At 44.0% G+C, this 23,217-nt stretch overlaps 1 protein-coding gene across 1 annotated transcript in view; it reads right to left on the bottom strand.

Moving 5' to 3' along the window:
- The window catches only part of LOC123989601 (germ cell-specific gene 1-like protein), a 32,252-nt gene extending 9,449 nt beyond the window's left edge, over positions 1-22,803 (bottom strand). Inside the window, exons 1-3 of the mRNA XM_046290725.1 lie at positions 22,361-22,803; positions 21,063-21,110; positions 16,374-16,526 (exon numbers count right to left, since the gene is read on the bottom strand). Of these exons, the coding sequence (XP_046146681.1) occupies positions 16,374-16,526; positions 21,063-21,110; positions 22,361-22,667 (508 nt within the window). The 5' untranslated portion in view covers positions 22,668-22,803. The remainder of the gene's footprint in view (positions 1-16,373; positions 16,527-21,062; positions 21,111-22,360) is intronic.
- Between the last annotated feature and the right edge of the window lie 414 nt (positions 22,804-23,217).

The raw sequence follows: 23,217 nt of genomic DNA on the forward strand, positions 1-23,217 counted from the left end.
TTTAACAGCTCTTTTCTGGATTTTGATAATTAGTGGGTATCGGCCTAATTCTGCTCTGCATGCATTATTTGGTGTTTTACGTTGTACACGGAGGATATTTTTGCAGAATTCTGCGTGCAGAGTCTCAATTTGGTGTTTGTCCCATTTTGTGAAGTCTTGGTTGGTGAGCGGACCCCAGACCTCACAACCATAAAGGGCAATGGGCTCTATGACTGATTCAAGTATTTTTAGCCAAATCCTAATTGGTATGTTGAAATGTATGTTTCTTTTGATGGCATAGAATGCCCTTCTTGCCTTGTCTCTCAGATCGTTCACAGCTTTGTGGAAGTTACCTGTGGCGCTGATGTTTAGGCCAAGGTATGTATAGTTTTTTGTGTGCTCTAGGGCAACAGTGTCTAGATGGAATTTGTATTTGTGGTCCTGGTGACTGGACCTTTTTTTGGAACACCATTATTTTGGTCTTACTGAGATTTACTGTCAGGGCCCAGGTCTGACAGAATCTGTGCATAAGATCTAGGTGCTGCTGTAGGCCCTCCTTGGTTGGTGACAGAAGCACCAGATCATTAGCAAACAGCAGACATTTGACTTCGGATTCTAGCAGGGGGGAGAACGGGTGCTGCAGACTTTTCTAGTGCCCGCGCCAATTCGTTGATATATATGTTGAAGAGGGTGGGGCTTAAGCTGCATCTCTGTCTAACCCCACGACCCTGTGTGAAGAAATGTGTGTGTTTTTTGCCAATTTTAACCGCACACTTGTTGTTTGTGTACATGGATTTTATAATGTTGTATGTTTTACCCCCAACACCACTTTCCATCAGTTTGTATAGCAGACCCTCATGCCAGATTGAGTCGAAGGCTTTTTTGAAATCAACAAAGCATGAGAAGACTTTGCCTTTGTTTTGGTTTGTTTGGTTGTCAATTAGGGTGTGCAGGGTGAATACATGGTCTGTTGTACGGTAATTTGGTAAAAAGCCAATTTGACATTTGCTCAGTACATTGTTTTCATTGAGGAAATGTACGAGTCTGCTGTTAATAATAATGCAGAGGATTTTCCCAAGGTTACTGTTGACACATATTCCACGGTAGTTATTGGGGTCAAATTTGTCTCCACTTTTGTGGATTGGGGTGATCAGTCCTTGGTTCCAAATATTGGGGAAGGTGCCAGAGCTAAGTATGATGTTAAAGAATTTTAGTATAGCCAATTGGAATTTGTTGTCTGTATATTTGATCATTTCATTGAGGATACCATCGACACCACAGGCCTTTTTGGGTTGAAGGGTTTTTATTTTGTCCTGTAACTCATTCAATGTAATTGGAGAATCCAGTGGGTTCTGGTAGTCTTTAATAGTTGATTATAAGATCTGTATTTGATCATGTATATGTTTTTGCTCTTTGTTCTTTGTTATAGAACCAAAAAGATTGGAGAAGTGGTTTACCCATACATCTCCATTTTGGATAGATAATTCTTCGTGTTGTTGTTTGTTTGGTGTTTTCCAATTTTCCCAGAAGTGGTTAGAGTCTATGGATTCTTTAATTGCATTGAGCTGATTTCTGACATGCTGTTCCTTCTTTTTCCGTAGTGTATTTCTGTATTGTTTTAGTGATTCACCATAGTGAAGGCGTAGACTCAGGTTTTCCGGGTCTCTATGTTTTTAGTTGGACAGGTTTCTCAATTTCTTTCTTAGATTTTTGCATTCTTCATCAAACCATTTGTCATTATTGTTAATTTTCTTCGGTTTTCTATTTGCGATTTTTAGATTTGATAGAGAAGCTGAGAGGTCAAATATACTGTTAAGATTTTCTACTGCCAGGTTTACACCTTCACTATTACAGTGGAACGTTTTACCCAGGAAATTGTCTAAAAGGGATTGAATTTGTTGTTGCCTAATTGTTTTTTGGTAGGTTTCCAAACTGCATTCCTTCCATCTATAGCATCTCTCTCTCTCTGTCTCTCTCTCTCTCTCTGTCTCTCTCTGTCTCTACCTCTCTCTCTCTGTCTCTCTCTCTTTCTTACTGTCTACCTCTCTCTACCTCTCTCTCTCTCTCTCTCTCTCCCCCCTCTCTCTACCCCCATCTCTCTCTCCCTCCATACCCCCCTCCCTTCATACTCCTCTCTCTCCCCTCTCACCCTTTTTGTCTCTCTACATTCCCTCTCTCTCCCTCTCTCCATACACCCCACGATCAATTAGTTTAATAAGGGTTTCTCTAGTTTCTGGCCTCTAGCATTCCTGTAGAAACCATTACAACAAGATGCTGAGCTAGGTAAACTGTTTAAGCTTCTCTATAACCTAGATGAACACAATAAAAACAGTCACAAAGGAAAACCCTTTTACTGATTTATTTCTCTAGGCCGGCAGATCATTTCTACAAAATAAATACATATATATATATATATATATATATATATATATATATATATATATATATATATATATATATATATATATATATATATATATATATACACTGCTCAAAAAGATAAAGGGAGCACTCAAATAACACATCCTAGATCTGAATGAATGAAATGTTCTTATTAAATACTTTTTTCTTTACATAGTTAAATGTGCTGACAACAAAATCACACCAAAATTATCAATGGAAATCAAATTTATCAACCCATGGAGGTCTGGATTTGGAGTCACACTCAAAATTTAAGTGGAAAACCACACTACAGGCTGATCCAACTTTAATGTAATGCCTTTAAAACAAGTCAAAATGAGGCTCAGTAGTGTGTGTGGCCTCCACGTGCCTGTATGACCTCCCTACAACGCCTGGGCATGCTCCTGATAAAGTGGTGGATGGTCTCCTGAAGGATCTCCTCCCATACTCCTGGACAGTCTGTGGTGCATCGTGGCATTGGTGGATGGAGCAAGACATGATGTCCCAGATGTGCTCAATTGGATTCAGTTCTGGGGAACGGGCGGTCCATAGCATCAATGCCTTCCTCTTGCAGGAACTGCTGACACACTCCAGCCACATGAGGTCTAGCATTGTCTTGCATTAGGAGGAACCCAGGGCCAACTGCACCAGCATATGGTCTCACAAGGGGTCTGAGGATCACATCCCTGTACCTAATGGCAGTCAGGCTACCTCTGGCGAGCACATGGAGGGCTGTACGGCCCCCCAAAGAAATGCCACCCCACACCATGACTGACCCACCGCCAAACCGGTCATGCTGGAGGATGTTGCAGGCAGCAGAACGTTTTCCACGGCGTCTCCAGACTCTGTCACGTCTGTCACATGTGCTCAGTGTGAACCTGCTTTCATCTGTGAAAAGCACAGGACGCCAGTGGCGAATTTGCCAATCTTGGTGTTCTCTGGCAAATGCCAAATGTCCAGCACGGTTTTGGGCTGTAAGCACAACCCCCACCTGTGGATGTCGGGCCCTCATACCACCCTCATGGAGTCTGTTTCTGACCGTTTGAGCAGACACATGCACATTTGTGGCCTGCTGGAGGTCATTTTGCAGGGCTCTGGCAGTGCTCCTCCTGCTCCTCCTTGCACAAAGGCGGAGGTAGTGGTCCTGCTGCTGGGTTATTGCCCTCCTACGGCCTCCTCCACCTTTCCTGATGTACTGGCCTGTCTCCTGGTAGCGCCTCCATGCTCTGGACACTACGCTGACAGACACAGCAAACCTTCTTGCCACAGCTCGCATTGATGTGCCATCCTGGATGAGCTGCACTACCTGAGCCACTTGTGTGGGTTGTAGACTCCGTCTCATGCTACCACTAGAGTGAAAGCACCGCCAGCATTCAAAAGTGACCAAAACAGCCAGGAAGCATAGGAACTGAGAAGTGGTCTGTGGTCACCACCTGCAGAACCACTCCTTTATTGGGGGTGTCTTGCTAATTGCCTATAATTTCCACCTGTTGTCTATTCCATTTGCACAACAGCATGTGAAATTTATTGTCAATCAGTGTTGCTTCCTAAGTGGACAGTTTGATTTCACAGAAGTGTGATTGACTTGGAGTTACATTGTGTTGTTTAAGTGTTCCCTTTATTTTTTTGAGCAGTGTATATTTAGGAACTCAGTCAGGGTATCAACCTCCCGTTGAGAGTTAGAATAATAGAATAGACAAGGTGCAAATTTTGACCGCCCGGTTAGTGTTCCCTTTATTTTTTTGAGCACCTTGTCTATTCTATTATTCTAACTCTCAATGGGAGGTTGATACCCCGACTGAGTTCCTATTTTGTAGAAATGATCTGCTGACTGCATGTGTGGGTATAGATGTGGGTATAGATGTGAGTATATATCTGGGTATATATCTGGGTATAGATCTGGGTATAGATCTGGGTATAGATGTGGGTATAGATATGGGTATAGATGTGGTTATGGATCTGGGTATAGATATGGGTATAGATGTGGGTATGGATGTGGATATAGATCTGGGTATAGATGTGGGTATAGATGTGGGTATAGATGTGGGTAGAGATGTGGGTATAGATGTGGGTATGGATGTGGGTATAGATGTGGGTATAGATGTGGGTATGGATGTGGATATGGATGTGGGTATAGGTGTGGGTATAGGTGTGGATATGGATGGGGGAATAGATGTGGGTAGAGATGTGGATATGGATATGGGTATGGAGGTGGGTATATATGTGGGTATAGATGTGGGTATGGATGTGGGTATAGATGTGGGTATAGATGTGGGTATGGGTGTGGGTATAGATGTGGGTATAGATCTGGGTATAGATGTGGGTATAGATCTGGGTATAGATGTGGGCATAGATCTGGGTATAGATGTGGGTATGGATCTGGGTATAGATGTGTGTATAGATATGAGTATAGATGTGGTTATGGGTGTGGGTATAGATCTGCTTATGGGTGTCGTTATGGATGTGGGTAAAGATGTGTGTATAGATATGAGTATAGATGTGGTTATGGGTGTGGGTATAGATCTGCTTATGGGTGTCGTTATATAGATGTGGTTATGGATATGAGTATAGATCTGGGTATAGATGTGGGTATGGGTGTGGGTATAGATCTGGTTATGGGTGTCGTTATATAGATGTGGTTATGGATATGAGTATAGATGTGGGTATAGATGTGGGTATAGATCTGGGCATGGATATGGGTATAGATCTGGGTATAGATGTGGGTAGAGATGTGGGTAGAGATGTGGGTATAGATGTGGGTATGGATGTGGGTATAGATGTGGGTATAGATGTGGGTATAGATGTGGGTATGGATGTGGGTATAGATGTGGGTATAGGTGTGGGTATAGGTGTGGATATGGATGTGGGAATAGATGTGGGTATGGATATGGGTATGGAGGTGGGTATATATGTGGGTATGGATGTGGGTATGGATGTGGGTATAGATGTGGGTATGGATGTGGGTATAGATGTGGGTATAGATGTGGGTATAGATCTGGGTATAGATGTGGGTATAGATCTGGGTATAGATGTGGGTATAGATCTGGGTATAGATGTGGGTATAGATCTGGGTATAGATGTGGGTATAGATCTGGGTATAGATGTGGGTATAGATCTGGATATAGATGTGGGTATGGATCTGGGTATAGATGTGTGTATAGATCTGGGTATAGATGTGGGTATAGATGTGGGTATAGATGTGGTTATGGGTGTGGGTATAGATCTGCTTATGGGTGTCGTTATGGATGTGGGTATGGATGTGGGTATAGATGTGGGTATAGATGTGGGTATGGGTGTGGGTATAGATCTGGTTATGTGTGTTGTTATAGATGTGGTTATGGATATGGGTATAGATCTGGGTATAGATGTGGGTAGAGATGTGGGTATAGATGTGGGTATAGATCTGGGCATGGATATGGGTATAGATCTGGGTATAGATGTGGGTATGGGTGTGGGTATAGATGTGGTTATGGGTGTGGGTATAGATGTGGGTATAGATGTGGGTAGAGATGTGGGTATAGATGTGGGTATAGATGTGGGTATAGATATGGGTATAGATCTGGGTATAGATCTGGGCATGGATATGGGTATAGATCTGGGTATAGATGTGGGTATGTGTGTGGGTATCGATGTGGGTATAGATGTGGGGATAGATCTGGGTATAGATATGGGTATAGATCTGGGTATAGATCTGGGCATGGATATGGGTATAGATCTGGGTATAGATGTGGGTATGGGTGTGGGTATAGATGTGGTTATGGGTGTGGGTATAGATGTGGTTATGGATATGGGTATAGATCTGGGTATAGATGTGGGTAGAGATGTGGGTATAGATGTGGGTATAGATGTGGTTATGGATGTGGGTATGGATGAGGGTATAGATGTGGGTATTGATGTGGGTATAGATTTTGTTATAGATGTGGGTATGGATATGGGTATGGGTGTGGGTATAGATGTGGGTATAGATGTGGATATTGATGTGGGAATAGATGTGCATATGGATTATTGGTATAGATGTGGGTATAGATGTGGGTATGGATGTGGGTATAGATGTTGTTATTGATGTGGGTGTAGATGTGCCTATGGGTGTGGGTATAGATGTGGGTATAGATGTGGGTATGGATGTGGGTATAGATGTGGGTATAGATTATTGGTATAGATATTGTTATAGATGTGGGACTAGATGTTGGTATAGATGAGGGTCTAGATTTGGGTATAGCTGTGGGTATATATGTAGGTATAGATGTGGGTATGGATGTGGGTATGGATGTGGGTAAAGATGTGGGTATGGATGTGGGCATGGATGTCAGTATAGATGGATAACTCCTGTGAGATGAGACTGTAGACAGGACAGGATAACTCCCATGAGATGAGACTGTAGACAGGACAGGATAACTCCCCTGAGATGAGACTGTAGACAGGACAGGATAACTCCCCTGAGATGAGACTGTAGACAGGACAGGATAACTCCCCTGAGATGAGACTGTAGACAGGACAGGATAACTCCCCTGAGATGAGACTGTAGACAGGACAGGATAACTCCCCTGAGATGAGACTGTAGACAGGACAGGATAACTCCCCTGAGATGAGACTGTAGACAGGATAACTCCCCTGAGATGAGACTGTAGACAGGACAGGATAACTCCCCTGAGATGAGACTGTAGACAGGACAGGATAACTCCCCTGAGATGAGACTGTAGACAGGACAGGATAACTCCCCTGAGATGAGACTGTAGACAGGATAACTCCCCTGAGATGAGACTGTAGGCAGGATAACTCCCCTGAGATGAGACTGTAGACAGGACAGGATAACTCCCCTGAGATGAGACTGTAGACAGGATAACTCCCCTGAGATGAGACTGTAGGCAGGATAACTCCCCTGAGATGAGACTGTAGACAGGACAGGATAACTCCCCTGAGGTGAGACTGTAGACAGGACAGGATAACTCCCCTGAGATGAGACTGTAGACAGGACAGGATAACTCCCCTGAGATGAGACTGTAGACAGGACAGGATAACTCCCCTGAGATGAGACTGTAGACAGGATAACTCCCCTGAGATGAGACTGTAGGTAGGACAGGATAACTCCCCTGAGATGAGACTGTAGACAGGACAGGATAACTCCCCTGAGATGAGACTGTAGACAGGATAACTCCCCTGAGATGAGACTGTAGACAGGACAGGATAACTCCCCTGAGATGAGACTGTAGACAGGATAACTCCCCTGAGATGAGACTGTAGGCAGGATAACTCCCCTGAGATGAGACTGTAGACAGGACAGGATAACTCCCCTGAGATGCGACTGTAGGCAGGATAACTCCCCTGAGATGAGACTGTAGACAGGACAGGATAACTCCCCTGAGATGAGACTGTAGACAGGATAACTCCCCTGAGATGAGACTGTAGGCAGGATAACTCCCCTGAGATGAGACTGTAGACAGGACAGGATAACTCCCCTGAGATGAGACTGTAGACAGGACAGGATAACTCCCCTGAGATGAGACTGTAGACAGGACAGGATAACTCCCCTGAGATGAGACTGTAGACAGGATAACTCCCCTGAGATGAGACTGTAGGTAGGACAGGATAACTCCCCTGAGATGAGACTGTAGACAGGACAGGATAACTCCCCTGAGATGAGACTGTAGGTAGGACAGGATAACTCCCCTGAGATGAGACTGTAGACAGGACAGGATAACTCCCCTGAGATGAGACTGTAGACAGGACAGGATAACTCCCCTGAGATGAGACTGTAGACAGGACAGGATAACTCCCCTGAGATGAGACTGTAGACAGGACAGGATAACTCCCCTGAGATGAGACTGTAGACAGGACAGGATAACTCCCTGAGATGAGACTGTAGACAGGATAACTCCCCTGAGATGAGACTGTAGACAGGACAGGATAACTCCCCTGAGATGAGACTGTAGACAGGACAGGATAACTCCCCTGAGATGAGACTGTAGACAGGACAGGATAACTCCCCTGAGATGAGATGTAGACAGGATAACTCCCCTGAGATGAGACTGTAGGCAGGATAACTCCCCTGAGATGAGACTGTAGACAGGACAGGATAACTCCCCTGAGATGAGACTAGACAGGATAACTCCCCTGAGATGAGACTGTAGGCAGGATAACTCCCCTGAGATGAGACTGTAGACAGGACAGGACTCCCCTGAGGTGAGACTGTAGACAGGACAGGATAACTCCCCTGAGATGAGACTGTAGACAGGACAGGATAACTCCCTGAGATGAGACTGTAGACAGGACAGGATAACTCCCCTGAGATGAGACTGTAGACAGGATAACTCCCCTGAGATGAGACTGTAGGTAGGACAGGATAACTCCCCTGAGATGAGACTGTAGACAGGATAACTCCCCTGAGATGAGACTGTAGACAGGATAACTCCCCTGAGATGAGACTGTAGACAGGACAGGATAACTCCCCTGAGATGAGACTGTAGACAGGATAACTCCCCTGAGATGAGACTGTAGGCAGGATAACTCCCCTGAGATGAGACTGTAGACAGGACAGGATAACTCCCCTGAGATGAGACTGTAGACAGGATAACTCCCCTGAGATGAGACTGTAGACAGGACAGGATAACTCCCCTGAGATGAGACTGTAGACAGGATAACTCCCCTGAGATGAGACTGTAGGCAGGATAACTCCCCTGAGATGAGACTGTAGACAGGACAGGATAACTCCCCTGAGATGAGTAGACAGGACAGGATAACTCCCCTGAGATGAGACTGTAGACAGGACAGGATAACTCCCCTGAGATGAGACTGTAGACAGGATAACTCCCCTGAGATGAGACTGTAGGTAGGACAGGATAACTCCCCTGAGATGAGACTGTAGACAGGACAGGATAACTCCCCTGAGATGAGACTGTAGGTAGGACAGGATAACTCCCCTGAGATGAGACTGTAGACAGGACAGGATAACTCCCCTGAGATGAGACTGTAGACAGGATAACTCCCCTGAGATGGGACTGTAGGTAGGACAGGATAACTCCCCTGAGATGAGACTGTAGACAGGACAGGATAACTCCCCTGAGATGAGACTGTAGGTAGGACAGGATAACTCCCCTGAGATGAGACTGTAGACAGGACAGGATAACTCCCCTGAGATGAGACTGTAGGTAGGATAGGATAACTCCCCTGAGATGAGACTGTAGACAGGACAGGATAACTCCCCTGAGATGTGACTGTAGACAGGACAGGATAACTCCCCTGAGATGAGACTGTAGACAGGACAGGATAACTCCCCTGAGATGAGACTGTAGACAGGATAACTCCCCTGAGATGAGACTGTAGACAGGACAGGATAACTCCCCTGAGATGAGACTGTAGACAGGATAACTCCCCTGAGATGAGACTGTAGGCAGGATAACTCCCCTGAGATGAGACTGTAGACAGGACAGGATAACTCCCCTGAGATGAGACTGTAGACAGGATAACTCCCCTGAGATGAGACTGTAGGTAGGACAGGATAACTCCCCTGAGATGAGACTGTAGACAGGACAGGATAACTCCCCTGAGATGAGACTGTAGACAGGACAGGATAACTCCCCTGAGATGAGACTGTAGGTAGGACAGGATAACTCCCCTGAGATGAGACTGTAGACAGGACAGGATAACTCCCCTGAGATGAGACTGTAGGTAGGATAGGATAACTCCCCTGAGATGAGACTGTAGACAGGACAGGATAACTCCCCTGAGATGTGACTGTAGACAGGACAGGATAACTCCCCTGAGATGAGACTGTAGACAGGACAGGATAACTCCCCTGAGATGAGACTGTAGACAGGACAGGATAACTCCCCTGAGATGAGACTGTAGACAGGACAGGATAACTCCCCTGAGATGAGACTGTAGGTAGGATAGGATAACTCCCCTGAGATGAGACTGTAGACAGGACAGGATAACTCCCCTGAGATGAGACTGTAGACAGGACAGGATAACTCCCCTGAGATGAGACTGTAGACAGGATAACTCCCCTGAGATGAGACTGTAGGCAGGATAACTCCCCTGAGATGAGACTGTAGACAGGACAGGATAACTCCCCTGAGATGAGACTGTAGACAGGACAGGATAACTCCCCTGAGATGAGACTGTAGACAGGACAGGATAACTCCCCTGAGATGAGACTGTAGACAGGATAACTCCCCTGAGATGAGACTGTAGGTAGGACAGGATAACTCCCCTGAGATGAGACTGTAGACAGGATAACTCCCCTGAGATGAGACTGTAGACAGGACAGGATAACTCCCCTGAGATGAGACTGTAGACAGGATAACTCCCCTGAGATGAGACTGTAGGCAGGATAACTCCCCTGAGATGAGACTGTAGACAGGACAGGATAACTCCCCTGAGGTGAGACTGTAGACAGGACAGGATAACTCCCCTGAGATGAGACTGTAGACAGGACAGGATAACTCCCTGAGATGAGACTGTAGACAGGACAGGATAACTCCCCTGAGATGAGACTGTAGAGAGGATAACTCCCCTGAGATGAGACTGTAGGTAGGACAGGATAACTCCCCTGAGATGAGACTGTAGACAGGATAACTCCCCTGAGATGAGACTGTAGACAGGATAACTCCCCTGAGATGAGACTGTAGACAGGACAGGATAACTCCCCTGAGATGAGACTGTAGACAGGATAACTCCCCTGAGATGAGACTGTAGGCAGGATAACTCCCCTGAGATGAGACTGTAGACAGGACAGGATAACTCCCCTGAGATGAGACTGTAGACAGGATAACTCCCCTGAGATGAGACTGTAGGTAGGACAGGATAACTCCCCTGAGATGAGACTGTAGACAGGACAGGATAACTCCCCTGAGATGAGACTGTAGACAGGATAACTCCCCTGAGATGAGACTGTAGACAGGACAGGATAACTCCCCTGAGATGAGACTGTAGGTAGGACAGGATAACTCCCTGAGATGAGACTGTAGACAGGACAGGATAACTCCCCTGAGATGAGACTGTAGGTAGGATAGGATAACTCCCCTGAGATGAGACTGTAGACAGGACAGGATAACTCCCCTGAGATGTGACTGTAGACAGGACAGGATAACTCCCCTGAGATGAGACTGTAGACAGGACAGGATAACTCCCCTGAGATGAGACTGTAGACAGGACAGGATAACTCCCTGAGATGAGACTGTAGACAGGACAGGATAACTCCCCTGAGATGAGACTGTAGGTAGGATAGGATAACTCCCCTGAGATGAGACTGTAGACAGGACAGGATAACTCCCTGAGATGAGACTGTAGACAGGACAGGATAACTCCCCTGAGATGAGACTGTAGACAGGATAACTCCCCTGAGATGAGACTGTAGGCAGGATAACTCCCCTGAGATGAGACTGTAGACAGGACAGGATAACTCCCCTGAGATGAGACTGTAGACAGGACAGGATAACTCCCCTGAGATGAGACTGTAGACAGGACAGGATAACTCCCCTGAGATGAGACTGTAGACAGGATAACTCCCCTGAGATGAGACTGTAGGTAGGACAGGATAACTCCCCTGAGATGAGACTGTAGACAGGACAGGATAACTCCCCTGAGATGAGACTGTAGGTAGGACAGGATAACTCCCCTGAGATGAGACTGTAGACAGGACAGGATAACTCCCCTGAGATGAGAGACAGGATAACTCCCCTGAGATGGGACTGTAGGTAGGACAGGATAACTCCCCTGAGATGAGACTGTAGACAGGACAGGATAACTCCCCTGAGATGAGACTGTAGGTAGGACAGGATAACTCCCCTGAGATGAGACTGTAGACAGGACAGGATAACTCCCCTGAGATGAGACTGTAGGTAGGATAGGATAACTCCCCTGAGATGAGACTGTAGACAGGACAGGATAACTCCCCTGAGATGTGACTGTAGACAGGACAGGATAACTCCCCTGAGATGAGACTGTAGACAGGACAGGATAACTCCCCTGAGATGAGACTGTAGACAGGATAACTCCCCTGAGATGAGACTGTAGACAGGACAGGATAACTCCCCTGAGATGAGACTGTAGACAGGATAACTCCCCTGAGATGAGACTGTAGGCAGGATAACTCCCCTGAGATGAGACTGTAGACAGGACAGGATAACTCCCCTGAGATGAGACTGTAGACAGGATAACTCCCCTGAGATGAGACTGTAGGTAGGACAGGATAACTCCCCTGAGATGAGACTGTAGACAGGACAGGATAACTCCCCTGAGATGAGACTGTAGACAGGATAACTCCCCTGAGATGAGACTGTAGACAGGACAGGATAACTCCCCTGAGATGAGACTGTAGGTAGGACAGGATAACTCCCCTGAGATGAGACTGTAGACAGGACAGGATAACTCCCCTGAGATGAGACTGTAGGTAGGATAGGATAACTCCCCTGAGATGAGACTGTAGACAGGACAGGATAACTCCCCTGAGATGTGACTGTAGACAGGACAGGATAACTCCCCTGAGATGAGACTGTAGACAGGACAGGATAACTCCCCTGAGATGAGACTGTAGACAGGACAGGATAACTCCCCTGAGATGAGACTGTAGACAGGACAGGATAACTCCCCTGAGATGAGACTGTAGGTAGGATAGGATAACTCCCCTGAGATGAGACTGTAGACAGGACAGGATAACTCCCCTGAGATGAGACTGTAGACAGGACAGGATAACTCCCCTGAGATGAGACTGTAGACAGGACAGGATAACTCCCCTGAGATGAGACTGTAGACAGGACAGGATAACTCCCCTGAGATGAGACTGTAGACAGGACAGGATAACTCCCCTGAGATGAGACTGTAGGTAGGATAGGATAACTCCCCTGAGATGAGACTGTAGACAGGACAGGATAACTCCCCTGAGATGAGACTGTACACAGGACAGGATAACTCCCCTGAGATGAGACTGTAGACAGGACAGGATAACTCCCCTGAGATGAGACTGTAGACAGGACAGGATAACTCCCCTGAGATGAGACTGTAGACAGGACAGGATAACTCCCCTGAGATGAGACTGTAGGTAGGACAGGATAACTCCCCTGAGATGAGACTATGTTCATTTGAGAACAGTTTAACTGTGTTTTTACATGCCAGTTAAATCAGTGGTTGATTTGAGGTGGTTTGGTCATCCATTCCATCAATGGGGAACATAAAAAAAAAAAAGTTTTCTGCTATTTCATTGTTTACTCTTGGTTTATATCTGCGAACCAATTTGTACCTACAGTAGTCTTTAGTGATGACCCCCATTTCAGCCAACATTGCCGATGAAATTATCCCCGTTACGTTTCAGAGTTCAGTTCGATGGTACATTTTGTGGATTTCTGAGGTTACTGTTAATGCCTTCATCAAGCACAAAAACATTGAATTACCAATATCAGACGAGTGCCAAACAACCGCAAATGACCGGGACGCAAGACAAGAGGTTTGGAGACTGACAAGAGGTTTGGAGACAGACAAGAGGTTTGGAGACTGCCAAGAGGTTTGGAGACAGCCAAGAGGTTTGGAGACAGCCAAGAGGTTTGGAGACAGCCAAGAGGTTTGGAGACTGCCAAGAGGTTTGGAGACAGCCAAGAGGTTTGGAGACAGCCAAGAGGTTTGGAGACTGCCAAGAGGTTTGGAGACAGCCAAGAGGTTTGGAGACTGCCAAGAGGTTTGGAGACAGCCAAGAGGTTTGGAGACAGCCAAGAGGTTTGGAGACAGCCAAGAGGTTTGGAGACAGCCAAGAGATTTGGAGACAGCCAAGAGGTTTGGAGACTGCCAAGAGGTTTGGAGACAGCCAAGCAGTTGGGATGACAGCCAAGAGGTTTGGATGACAGCCAAGAGGTTGGGATGACAGCCAAGATGTTGGGAGAGTGCCAAGAGGCTTTAAGCCTATTCCTGGATGGACAAGCATTTGCGCATAGCCCAGGAGAATCTAAACCAGACCGGAGGGTCCAAAGTCTAGACCATCACTTAGCCAACAGAACATCTAGACCATCACTTAGCCAAAATAACATATAAACTATCACTTCGCCACAGAACATCAAAACATCACATAGCCAACATAACATCTAGACCATCACATAGCCAACAGAACATCTAGACCATCACATAGCCAACAGACCATCTAGACCATCACATAGCCAACAGACCATCACATAGCCAACAGAACATCTAGACCATCACATAGCTAATAGAACATCTAGACCATCACATAGCTAATAGAACATCTAGACCATCACATAGCTAATAGAACATCTAGACCATCATGTAGCCAACAGAGCATCTAGACCATCACATAGCCAACAGAACATATAGACCATCACATAGCCAACAGAACATCTAGACCATCACATAGCTAATAGAACATCTAGACCATCACATAGCCAACAGAACATCTAGACCATCACATAGCCAACAGAACATATAGACCATCACATAGCTAATAGAACATCTAGACCATCACGTAGCCAAAAGAACATCTAGACCATCACATAGCCAACAGAACATCTAGACCATCACATAGCCAACAGAACATCTAGACCATCACGTAGCCAACAGAACATCTAGACTATCACATAGCCAACAGAACATATAGACCATCACGTAGCCAACAGAACATCTAGACCATCACATAGCTAATAGAACATCTAGACCATCACATAGCCAACAGAACATCTAGACCATCACGTAGCCAACAGAACATCTAGACCATCACATAGCCAACAGAACATCTAGACCATCACGTAGCCAACAGAACATCTAGACTATCACATAGCCAACAGAACATATAGACCATCACGTAGCCAACAGAACATCTAGACCATCACATAGCCAACAGAACATCTAGACCATCACGTAGCCAACAGAACATATAGACCATCACATAGCCAACAGAACATCTAGACCATCACATAGCCAACAGAACATCTAGACCATCACGTAGCCAACAGAACATCTAGACCATCACATAGCCAATAGAACATCTAGACCATCACGTAGCCAACAGAACATCTAGACCATCACGTAGCCAACAGAACATCTAGACCATCACGTAGCCAACAGAACATCTAGACCATCACGTAGCCAACAGAACATCTAGACCATCACGTAGCCAACAGAACATCTAGACCATCACGTAGCCAACAGAACATCTAGACCATCACGTAGCCAACAGAACATCTAGACCATCACGTAGCCAACAGAACATATAGACTATCACATAGCCAACAGAACATCTAGACCATCACCTAGCCAACAGAACATCTAGACCATCACGTAGTCAACAGAACATCTAGACCATCACATAGCCAACAGAACATCTAGACCATCACATAGCCAACAGAACATCTAGACCATCACGTAGCCAACAGAACATCTAGACCATCACATAGCCAACAGAACATCTAGACCATCACGTAGCCAACAGAACATCTAGACCATCACGTAGCCAACAGAACATCTAGACCATCACGTAGCCAAGAAAACATCTAGACCATCACGTAGCCAACAGAACATCTAGACCATCACGTAGCCAAGAAAACATCTAGACCATCACGTAGCTAATAGAACATCTAGACCATCACATAGCCAACAGAACACTGGAGTATTGTGTCTGCAGACGAACTCAGACGACAGGACCAGATGAATACTAATCCAGATAAAACGAGACAAGCTGTCTGAAAAAGACAATCCCTCATAGTATAAATGGAAGAGTAGATTTCAAGTCCAGCCCAGTCTGCAGACCCACAGATAGCAGTGAGCAGTGCTCCATGGGTATAAGTAAGTCACTGTTTTAGGGCCCCTCACGGAGTAAAGCTGCCTAAAGCTGCCAGCATGAAGACCGTGTTGATCGAAAGGGTTTCTGTAGTCCCGATCAGCAACAAACAAAAAACTAAACACTTTTCTACCTGAGAGGAATAATGAGGAGAGGAGAAAAGTGACTGATTCAATAGCAAGAGGCACACACATACATAAGAGAGCATGTAAAGTGTTACCTGACAGGACAGTGAACATGGCAGCGAAGGCGTTGAGTTTGAGTCCGTTGATGACGTTTCCTAAGTGACACGCCTCTATGGACATGAGGATGCCTCCGGTGGCCAGGAGGAGAATATAAAGACACTCTGCCACGATACACAGCCACAGTACTCCTGCAGAAGGAGAGAGAGAGAGAGAGAGAGAGAGAGAGAGAGAGAGAGAGAGAGAGAGAGAGAGAGAGAGAGAGAGAGAGAGAGAGAGAGAGAGAGAGAGAGAGAGAGAGAGAGAGAGAGAGAGAGAGAGAGAGGCAAGGGGATGGGATAGAGGGACAAATGGGAGAGGAGAGGGAGGGAGGTGAGAAAAAGAGAGCAATGAGGGAGGGAGGGAGGGAGTATAGAGACACATACATTGAGGGGGAGGTTAGGAAAGGGAGTTGGACCAGTGACCCATTCACCATATCATTAACCTCCACTGTAACGGTGAAGATTCATCTGTCTCCTACATTCGCTGCCTGGGTTAAGGATGATGGGATGAATGGTCCTTGATATGATTGCTGGCTTCTAACACTAAAAATAAAATAAAACAGTGCAATAAGTGATGTTGTTACTGGGGTTTTTACTGTAGTTATTACTAAGTTGTTACATAGTAATAGGGGGCAACTTAATGTAGCGTTTAAATGTTGGCATGACAATAATAACTACATGTTATTACTAACCAGTTACAGTGTAATTACATAGATTATAACACTGTTAGTTACTGTGCCTTAAGACCTGTAGAAAAAGTGCTGCCCAAAAAAATAGTTAGAATTTAAAAGTTAAAAGTAGGCCCTAGACCTAGATGAATAATTGAATCTATTCATATCTCTTAGCGATAGACCAATCCTTTTGACTTGTTCTGACCAAACTCTTAAATGGGATTTCAATGATTAATCAAAGGTGATCATTTGTATTACACCGCAGGATTAAGGTGTATATTAACGAGATGAAGGCAGTCTGTGATTTATTCAAGTGAATCTCACATACGTGCCTCTTTCGCAAGTTTTGTACTTTTTGTTGTTGTTGTCTACCTGAGACTATCCCTTTAGCTATTACTATAACTTAAGCCTCCTAGCCAACATATCCCCCGTCACAAAAGCACAGAGAAAGGATTTATTGGATAAAATCAGAACTGAGATCAATTACATTAAAACGAACAAAACTCAGTTAGAAATGTATTATGATAATGCCCATTTTGGGTACGGAGACAGTGACATTGGACTCGAATTAGGCACAGAGAGGATGTGTTTGTTGTGTGTGTGTGTGTGTGTGTGTGTGTGTGTGTGTGTGTGTGTGTGTGTGTGTGTGTGTGTGTGTGTGTGTGTGTGTGTGTGTGTGTGTGTGTGTGTGTGTGTGTGTGTGTGTGTGTGTGTGTGTGTGTGTGTGTGTGTTGAACAGTATTTTGTATTGAAGTGAATTAGGCACGGAAAGAATGTGCCGACGCAGAGGAGATAAAACTAATGAAGGAGGGATGTCTGACTGACATGCACGGTGCTTCTAGAGACAGTTTGGAACTCGGTGGTGAGTGTTGCAACCGAGGACAGACGATTTTTATGCGCTACGTGCTTCAGCAATCGGTGGTCCTGTTCTGTGAGCCCGTGTGGTCCACCACTTTGCGGCTGAGCCGTTGTTGCTCCTAGATGTTTCCACTTCACAACAACAGCACACACAGTTGAAAGGGGCAGCTCTGGCAGGGCAGAAATTTGACGAACTGACTTGTTGGAAAGGTGGCATCCTATGACGGTGCCACGTTGAACGCCACTGAGCTCTTCAGTAAGGCCGTTCTACTGCCAATGTTTGTCTATGGAGAATGCATGGCTGTGTGCTTGATTTTATACACCCGGTGTGGCTGAAATAGCCAAATCCACTAATTTGAAGGTGTGTCCACATACTTTTGGCCATGTAGTGTATCTCAGTCACAGCAAGTAAAACGCTTCTGTAACCGTTACTAGCAACATTGCTGTAGTTTAACAATAGGTAGGTCTTCAAAATACCCTACATGACTTAATATTCAACATAAACAGTTTAGGAGTTATAATCACTCTAACTTGTCCCCTACATACATTACATTATTATGGCATTATCACACATCCCTTGAATTGGTACAGCATTCTCACTAACGGGTGCAACAAATATAGCCACTTCCATGGCAAGCCTACAAAGATGTTAATGAGCCAGCGATTCTTTCCCCCTCCCCAAACATTTTACCGCAATGCACTATAATTTACACAATGCTGCAGGAAATATACAGTAAAACAGCAATAAAGTACTTTGATAAAAAGTATTTTAATAAAACTGCAGCAATTGCTAACAGTTATGTAATTCTATATTACAGTATACCAAATAATCATTTATATTTTATATCACTACCAGATATAGTAGAGGGCTTAGGGGGTAAATATTCAACCATTAAACAATTTAAAGGTCCTGAACAGTCATTCTAAAAAGTACTTTTTCTCTCATGGCTAACAACCAGGAAGTTTGAAAAGACAGGCAGAGTGGGTGGGGACCTTATATTCATGAGATCACCTTGACTGACAGCTCTTTGAAACGCCTCTATCAAGCAACATGGATACAGTGAGCAGTGTTGCAGTAAAATCATCTCAAGCTAATTTGGTGACACAAAACAACTCAGACAACATTAACATTGCATCAATGAGATTGTATATATATATATATATATATATATATATATAGTCTCCCAGTTTCTGCCGCAGAAAAACATCCCCACAGCATGATTCTGCCACCACCATGCTTCACCGTAGGGATGGTGCCAGGTTTCCTCCAGACGTGACACTTGGTATTCAAGAGTTCATCAGACCAAAGAATCTTGTTTCTCATAAATTAGGTGTTTTTTGGCAAACTCCAAGCAGCAGTGATGGAACAAGTACTCAATTGTCATACTTGAGTAAACGTAAAGTAAAGAGGCTGTAATCGCTGCCAAAGGTGCTTCAACGAAGTACTGAGTAAAGGGTCTGAATACTTCATTTTACATTTTTTAAAATAAATTAGTAAACATTTCTAGATATCTGTTTTTTCTTTGTGATTATGGGATATCGTGTGTAGAGGGAAAAAAACGATTAAATTAATTTTAGAATAAGCCTGTAATGTAACAAAATGTGAAAAAAGTCAAGGGGTCTGAATAATTTCTAAAAGCCCTGTGTACGTATATATAGATATATATATTTAAATATCTCCCATTTGACATGTATTTTGTGATATGCTTTACAGCACCACTGACTGATGTGCTTTCTTGACAACTGTGTCAGAGATTTGAACGATCTAACTGTATAAACCACGCCCCCTCTGCAAACACGCCTTCTCTGATGTTAGTTACAAGGCGGTACTTATTTAAATTAGTTAAGAGAATATCATGTTACCATTGGTGTATTAAAATGAGAGTTAAAGTGATGTCACCTTGTGCCATTAATAATGAATTGAAGTGTTTGACATGGGGGAAGGGACCAGTAACTTTATGATCAAACTTTATCAATGTAGAAGCAACAGTTATTTTTCATAATTTTATCAAGTTTACTTAAAATATCATGCAATGATGACCTGTAAGAAAATCTTCTAAACTGACAGTGACTACAAACCAAAACAGATCAAAAAGACATGGCTAAACGCTCAACCATTATTTAAGGTTTGAGACTTGCTGCCACTCTGATCTAATTCTGATATGCAGTTTATTGTTAATTAAGGCACTACTACTACATATCACTTAAATTTCTATAGCACTCTTACTAACAGGGCAACAAGTATAGCCTCTTACAAGGAACACATCAACATGTGTTAATGAGCCACATCAAAACCATGCAGCAACAAAAGGGTGGGTGGAACTGAATTACAGTAAATTACCGGCAGCACGGACGACAGTAAATTACTGTAGATTTACAGAAGAACGTTTTTAGACTGCAAAAACACAGTATGATAATGTATTATGTGGGGGTGTTACTGAATTACAGTACTGTAGATTTACAAGATTAATTTCAGAAATAAATACGAAATTGTAGTTTATTCAGTGGGGTACAGAATTTTCACTAATGGTTGCAACAAATATAGGTTCTTACAAGGTTCGCCTCAAAATAATGTTATTGAGACAGAGATTATTTCGCCACCCACAACATTTTCCTTACAATGCACCATAATTCGCAGTATGCTGCTGTAAAAACAGCAAAACAGATCATACAGTAATTTAATGTAAAATTGTATTATGAAAGTACAGCAATTGTTGTAAATTTACAGGAGTTTAGAGGAATGGTAATTGAGCCCCGAAAATGCATTGGCCTTTACAGCACTGTACTGTAATATAGAGTTACTGTAAAAGTGTTGCTATAAATGTACAACAATTTGTTACAGTGCAGTAGCTCCCCAGGAAAACACAGCATTTCTAATCCTCTTAAATCATGCTACTGTAGGTTTTCACTTTTTAATTCACACTTTCAAATAAATCTAAGAATAACTTCAATCTCAGAGTCCAGCATGAGACCATACTCCAGGACTATTAAGTGACTGGGTTCAATTTGCACCCTTCGAGCAAGTTGCACCCTTCGAGCTGCACTTGCAATTCCTAATATGAGAGATGACTGGAATCTTGAAATAAAACAACAACACCCATAGCCATTCACAGATTCATAGAAAAAGTGTAATAACATGTTATTATGCAAAACCTACCTCTTTCGTGTGAGGGCGCAACATAAATGAAACTTCTGCAGTTTTCACCTGAAATAGAATATGCCACACAATCAAACACAATACAATCAAACACTCAATCATCAGCTTTCTAAGGCGCATGTCTGGGTAAACGGGTGGCTAACCCAGTGCAGTCTTTAGCTCCATCCCTGATGAAACACCTGATTCTACAACTCAGCTTCTCGTCAAATCAAATCGAATGTTATTTGTCACATGCGGCGAATACATTTACATTTACATTTAAGTCATTTAGCAGACGCTCTTATCCAGAGCACACAGGTGTACCGTGAAATGCTTACCTACAAGCACTTAACAAACAATGCCGTTCAAGAAAGAGTTAAGAAAATATTTAATAAATCAACTAAAGTAAAAATGAAATAAAAAAGTAACACAATAAAATGACATAACAATAACGAGGCTATACAGGGGGTACCGTTACGGAGTCAATGTGCGGGGTATAGGTTGGTCAAGGTAGTTTGTACATGTAGGTTGGAATAACAAACAGCGAGTAGCAGCAGTGTAAAAAACAAAGGGATGGTCAATGTCATTAGTCTGGGTGGCTATTTGATTAATTGTTCAGCAGTCTTATAGCTTGGGGGTAGAAGCTGTTCATAATGTGCCTTTTGGACCTAGACTCCGTGCTCTGGTACTGCTTGCCGTGCGATAGCAGAGAGAACAGTCTATTTACAGGACCTTGACCTAGAATGTTGATATCATGGCTGGTCAGTCCTTGCATCCATAGTTCTGTCTATGATTTTGAGAGCGGTTACATTTCTCCAGCCCCGTCACTCAGTTTTTTAACAAAATCGTGGCGGGGTTGCAGCTTTGTTATAGTTTGAACTGTATATTTTCCCTTTAAAATAAACAGCTAAATTAAATATGCTTTTTCTACTTTCTCGTATATTTTTAAAAATACGTTTTTGGTAGATTTTTTTTGTATGTAAAATGCATAATATTCATAATATGATTATGAAAATCTCAGAGTAAAAACAACCACAGTCACATTTTTAAGGATTTTGCGTTTGTGCGTAATTAAATACAGACGATCGTTTTAATATGTGTGTGAGTGAGTGTGCTGGCAGCTGACAGAAAATCATTGGATACTTCACTCAAAAGACAAGGACAACTACATAGGTCTAGACTAAAAATTAGCATAGTCTATAATTCTGAGAACCCAATTCTAACTTTCCATTAAAAAGACGCACTAGTTCCATGCGTACAGCTGCGTCACATCGCAGTGCGCGAAAAAAAGTTTTGTTCCCGGAGTTTATCTCTCTTACCTGTCATATTAACGTTCTCCTCGCACGAAAACCAGATCCCGGTGTGGAACTTCCTCATAAGGTACTTGTCCTCGCCGGTCTCCCAGATGTACTGGACCAGTCTGCTGTCGTTAATGTTCGAGCTGTTGAACCTGATACAGAACGACTGTCTGGTGGTGGTGACCGGTCCCGTACAGAAAGGTTTCGCCACTTTCCGTGTCCCCTCGCACCAGTAGCTTGTAGTCAACGCGACAACGGCTAGAATCAGCGCGAGGAAGTTCAACGTAATAGCCAGAGATACTCTCCGCCGCCGGTCTATCCCCCCCATAACAGCAACCGGGAAAGGGAGACGCGCTAATCCCAACGTTTAACACAGTATATGGCGATTTTTCCTTAGATCCTCCTAATGTAGGATAATCGGGCATTCCGTTACTATACTGCGGGTAATTACAGTTGCGCGAGACTCCTGCATGACGAGCTAATCCTCAAATATGTTCTTCTGAGCCTGGTACTCTGAGACTTTGTAGCTAACACTCCTCCTCATCATCATATCCCCCTTCTCCCCGCCTCTCTCTCTCATTCCCTCTCCCATTTATTTAGTATCCCCCCCCTCTCTCCTCCAATCATGTCAATTATGGTGTGTGTTTGTGTTGTGGAATTGGTTGAGTCCCTTGGCATCAAAGTCAGCATTCCTTTCCCACAACCCTCCTCCCTCTATCATGACCTCCCCACACATGACAAACACACGAGGACAATCTATGAGTGTACTGATGTGTCATCACCCATGGCAACACACTAGTTTCCGCACACTCACACTCATACACACTCACTCGCATCAAAACCAGATTCATTACAGCATTAATGACAGTAATGTATGA

Source organism: Oncorhynchus gorbuscha, linkage group LG11, assembly GCF_021184085.1.
Source record: "Oncorhynchus gorbuscha isolate QuinsamMale2020 ecotype Even-year linkage group LG11, OgorEven_v1.0, whole genome shotgun sequence".
In the NCBI taxonomy this organism is placed as follows: domain Eukaryota; kingdom Metazoa; phylum Chordata; class Actinopteri; order Salmoniformes; family Salmonidae; genus Oncorhynchus; species Oncorhynchus gorbuscha.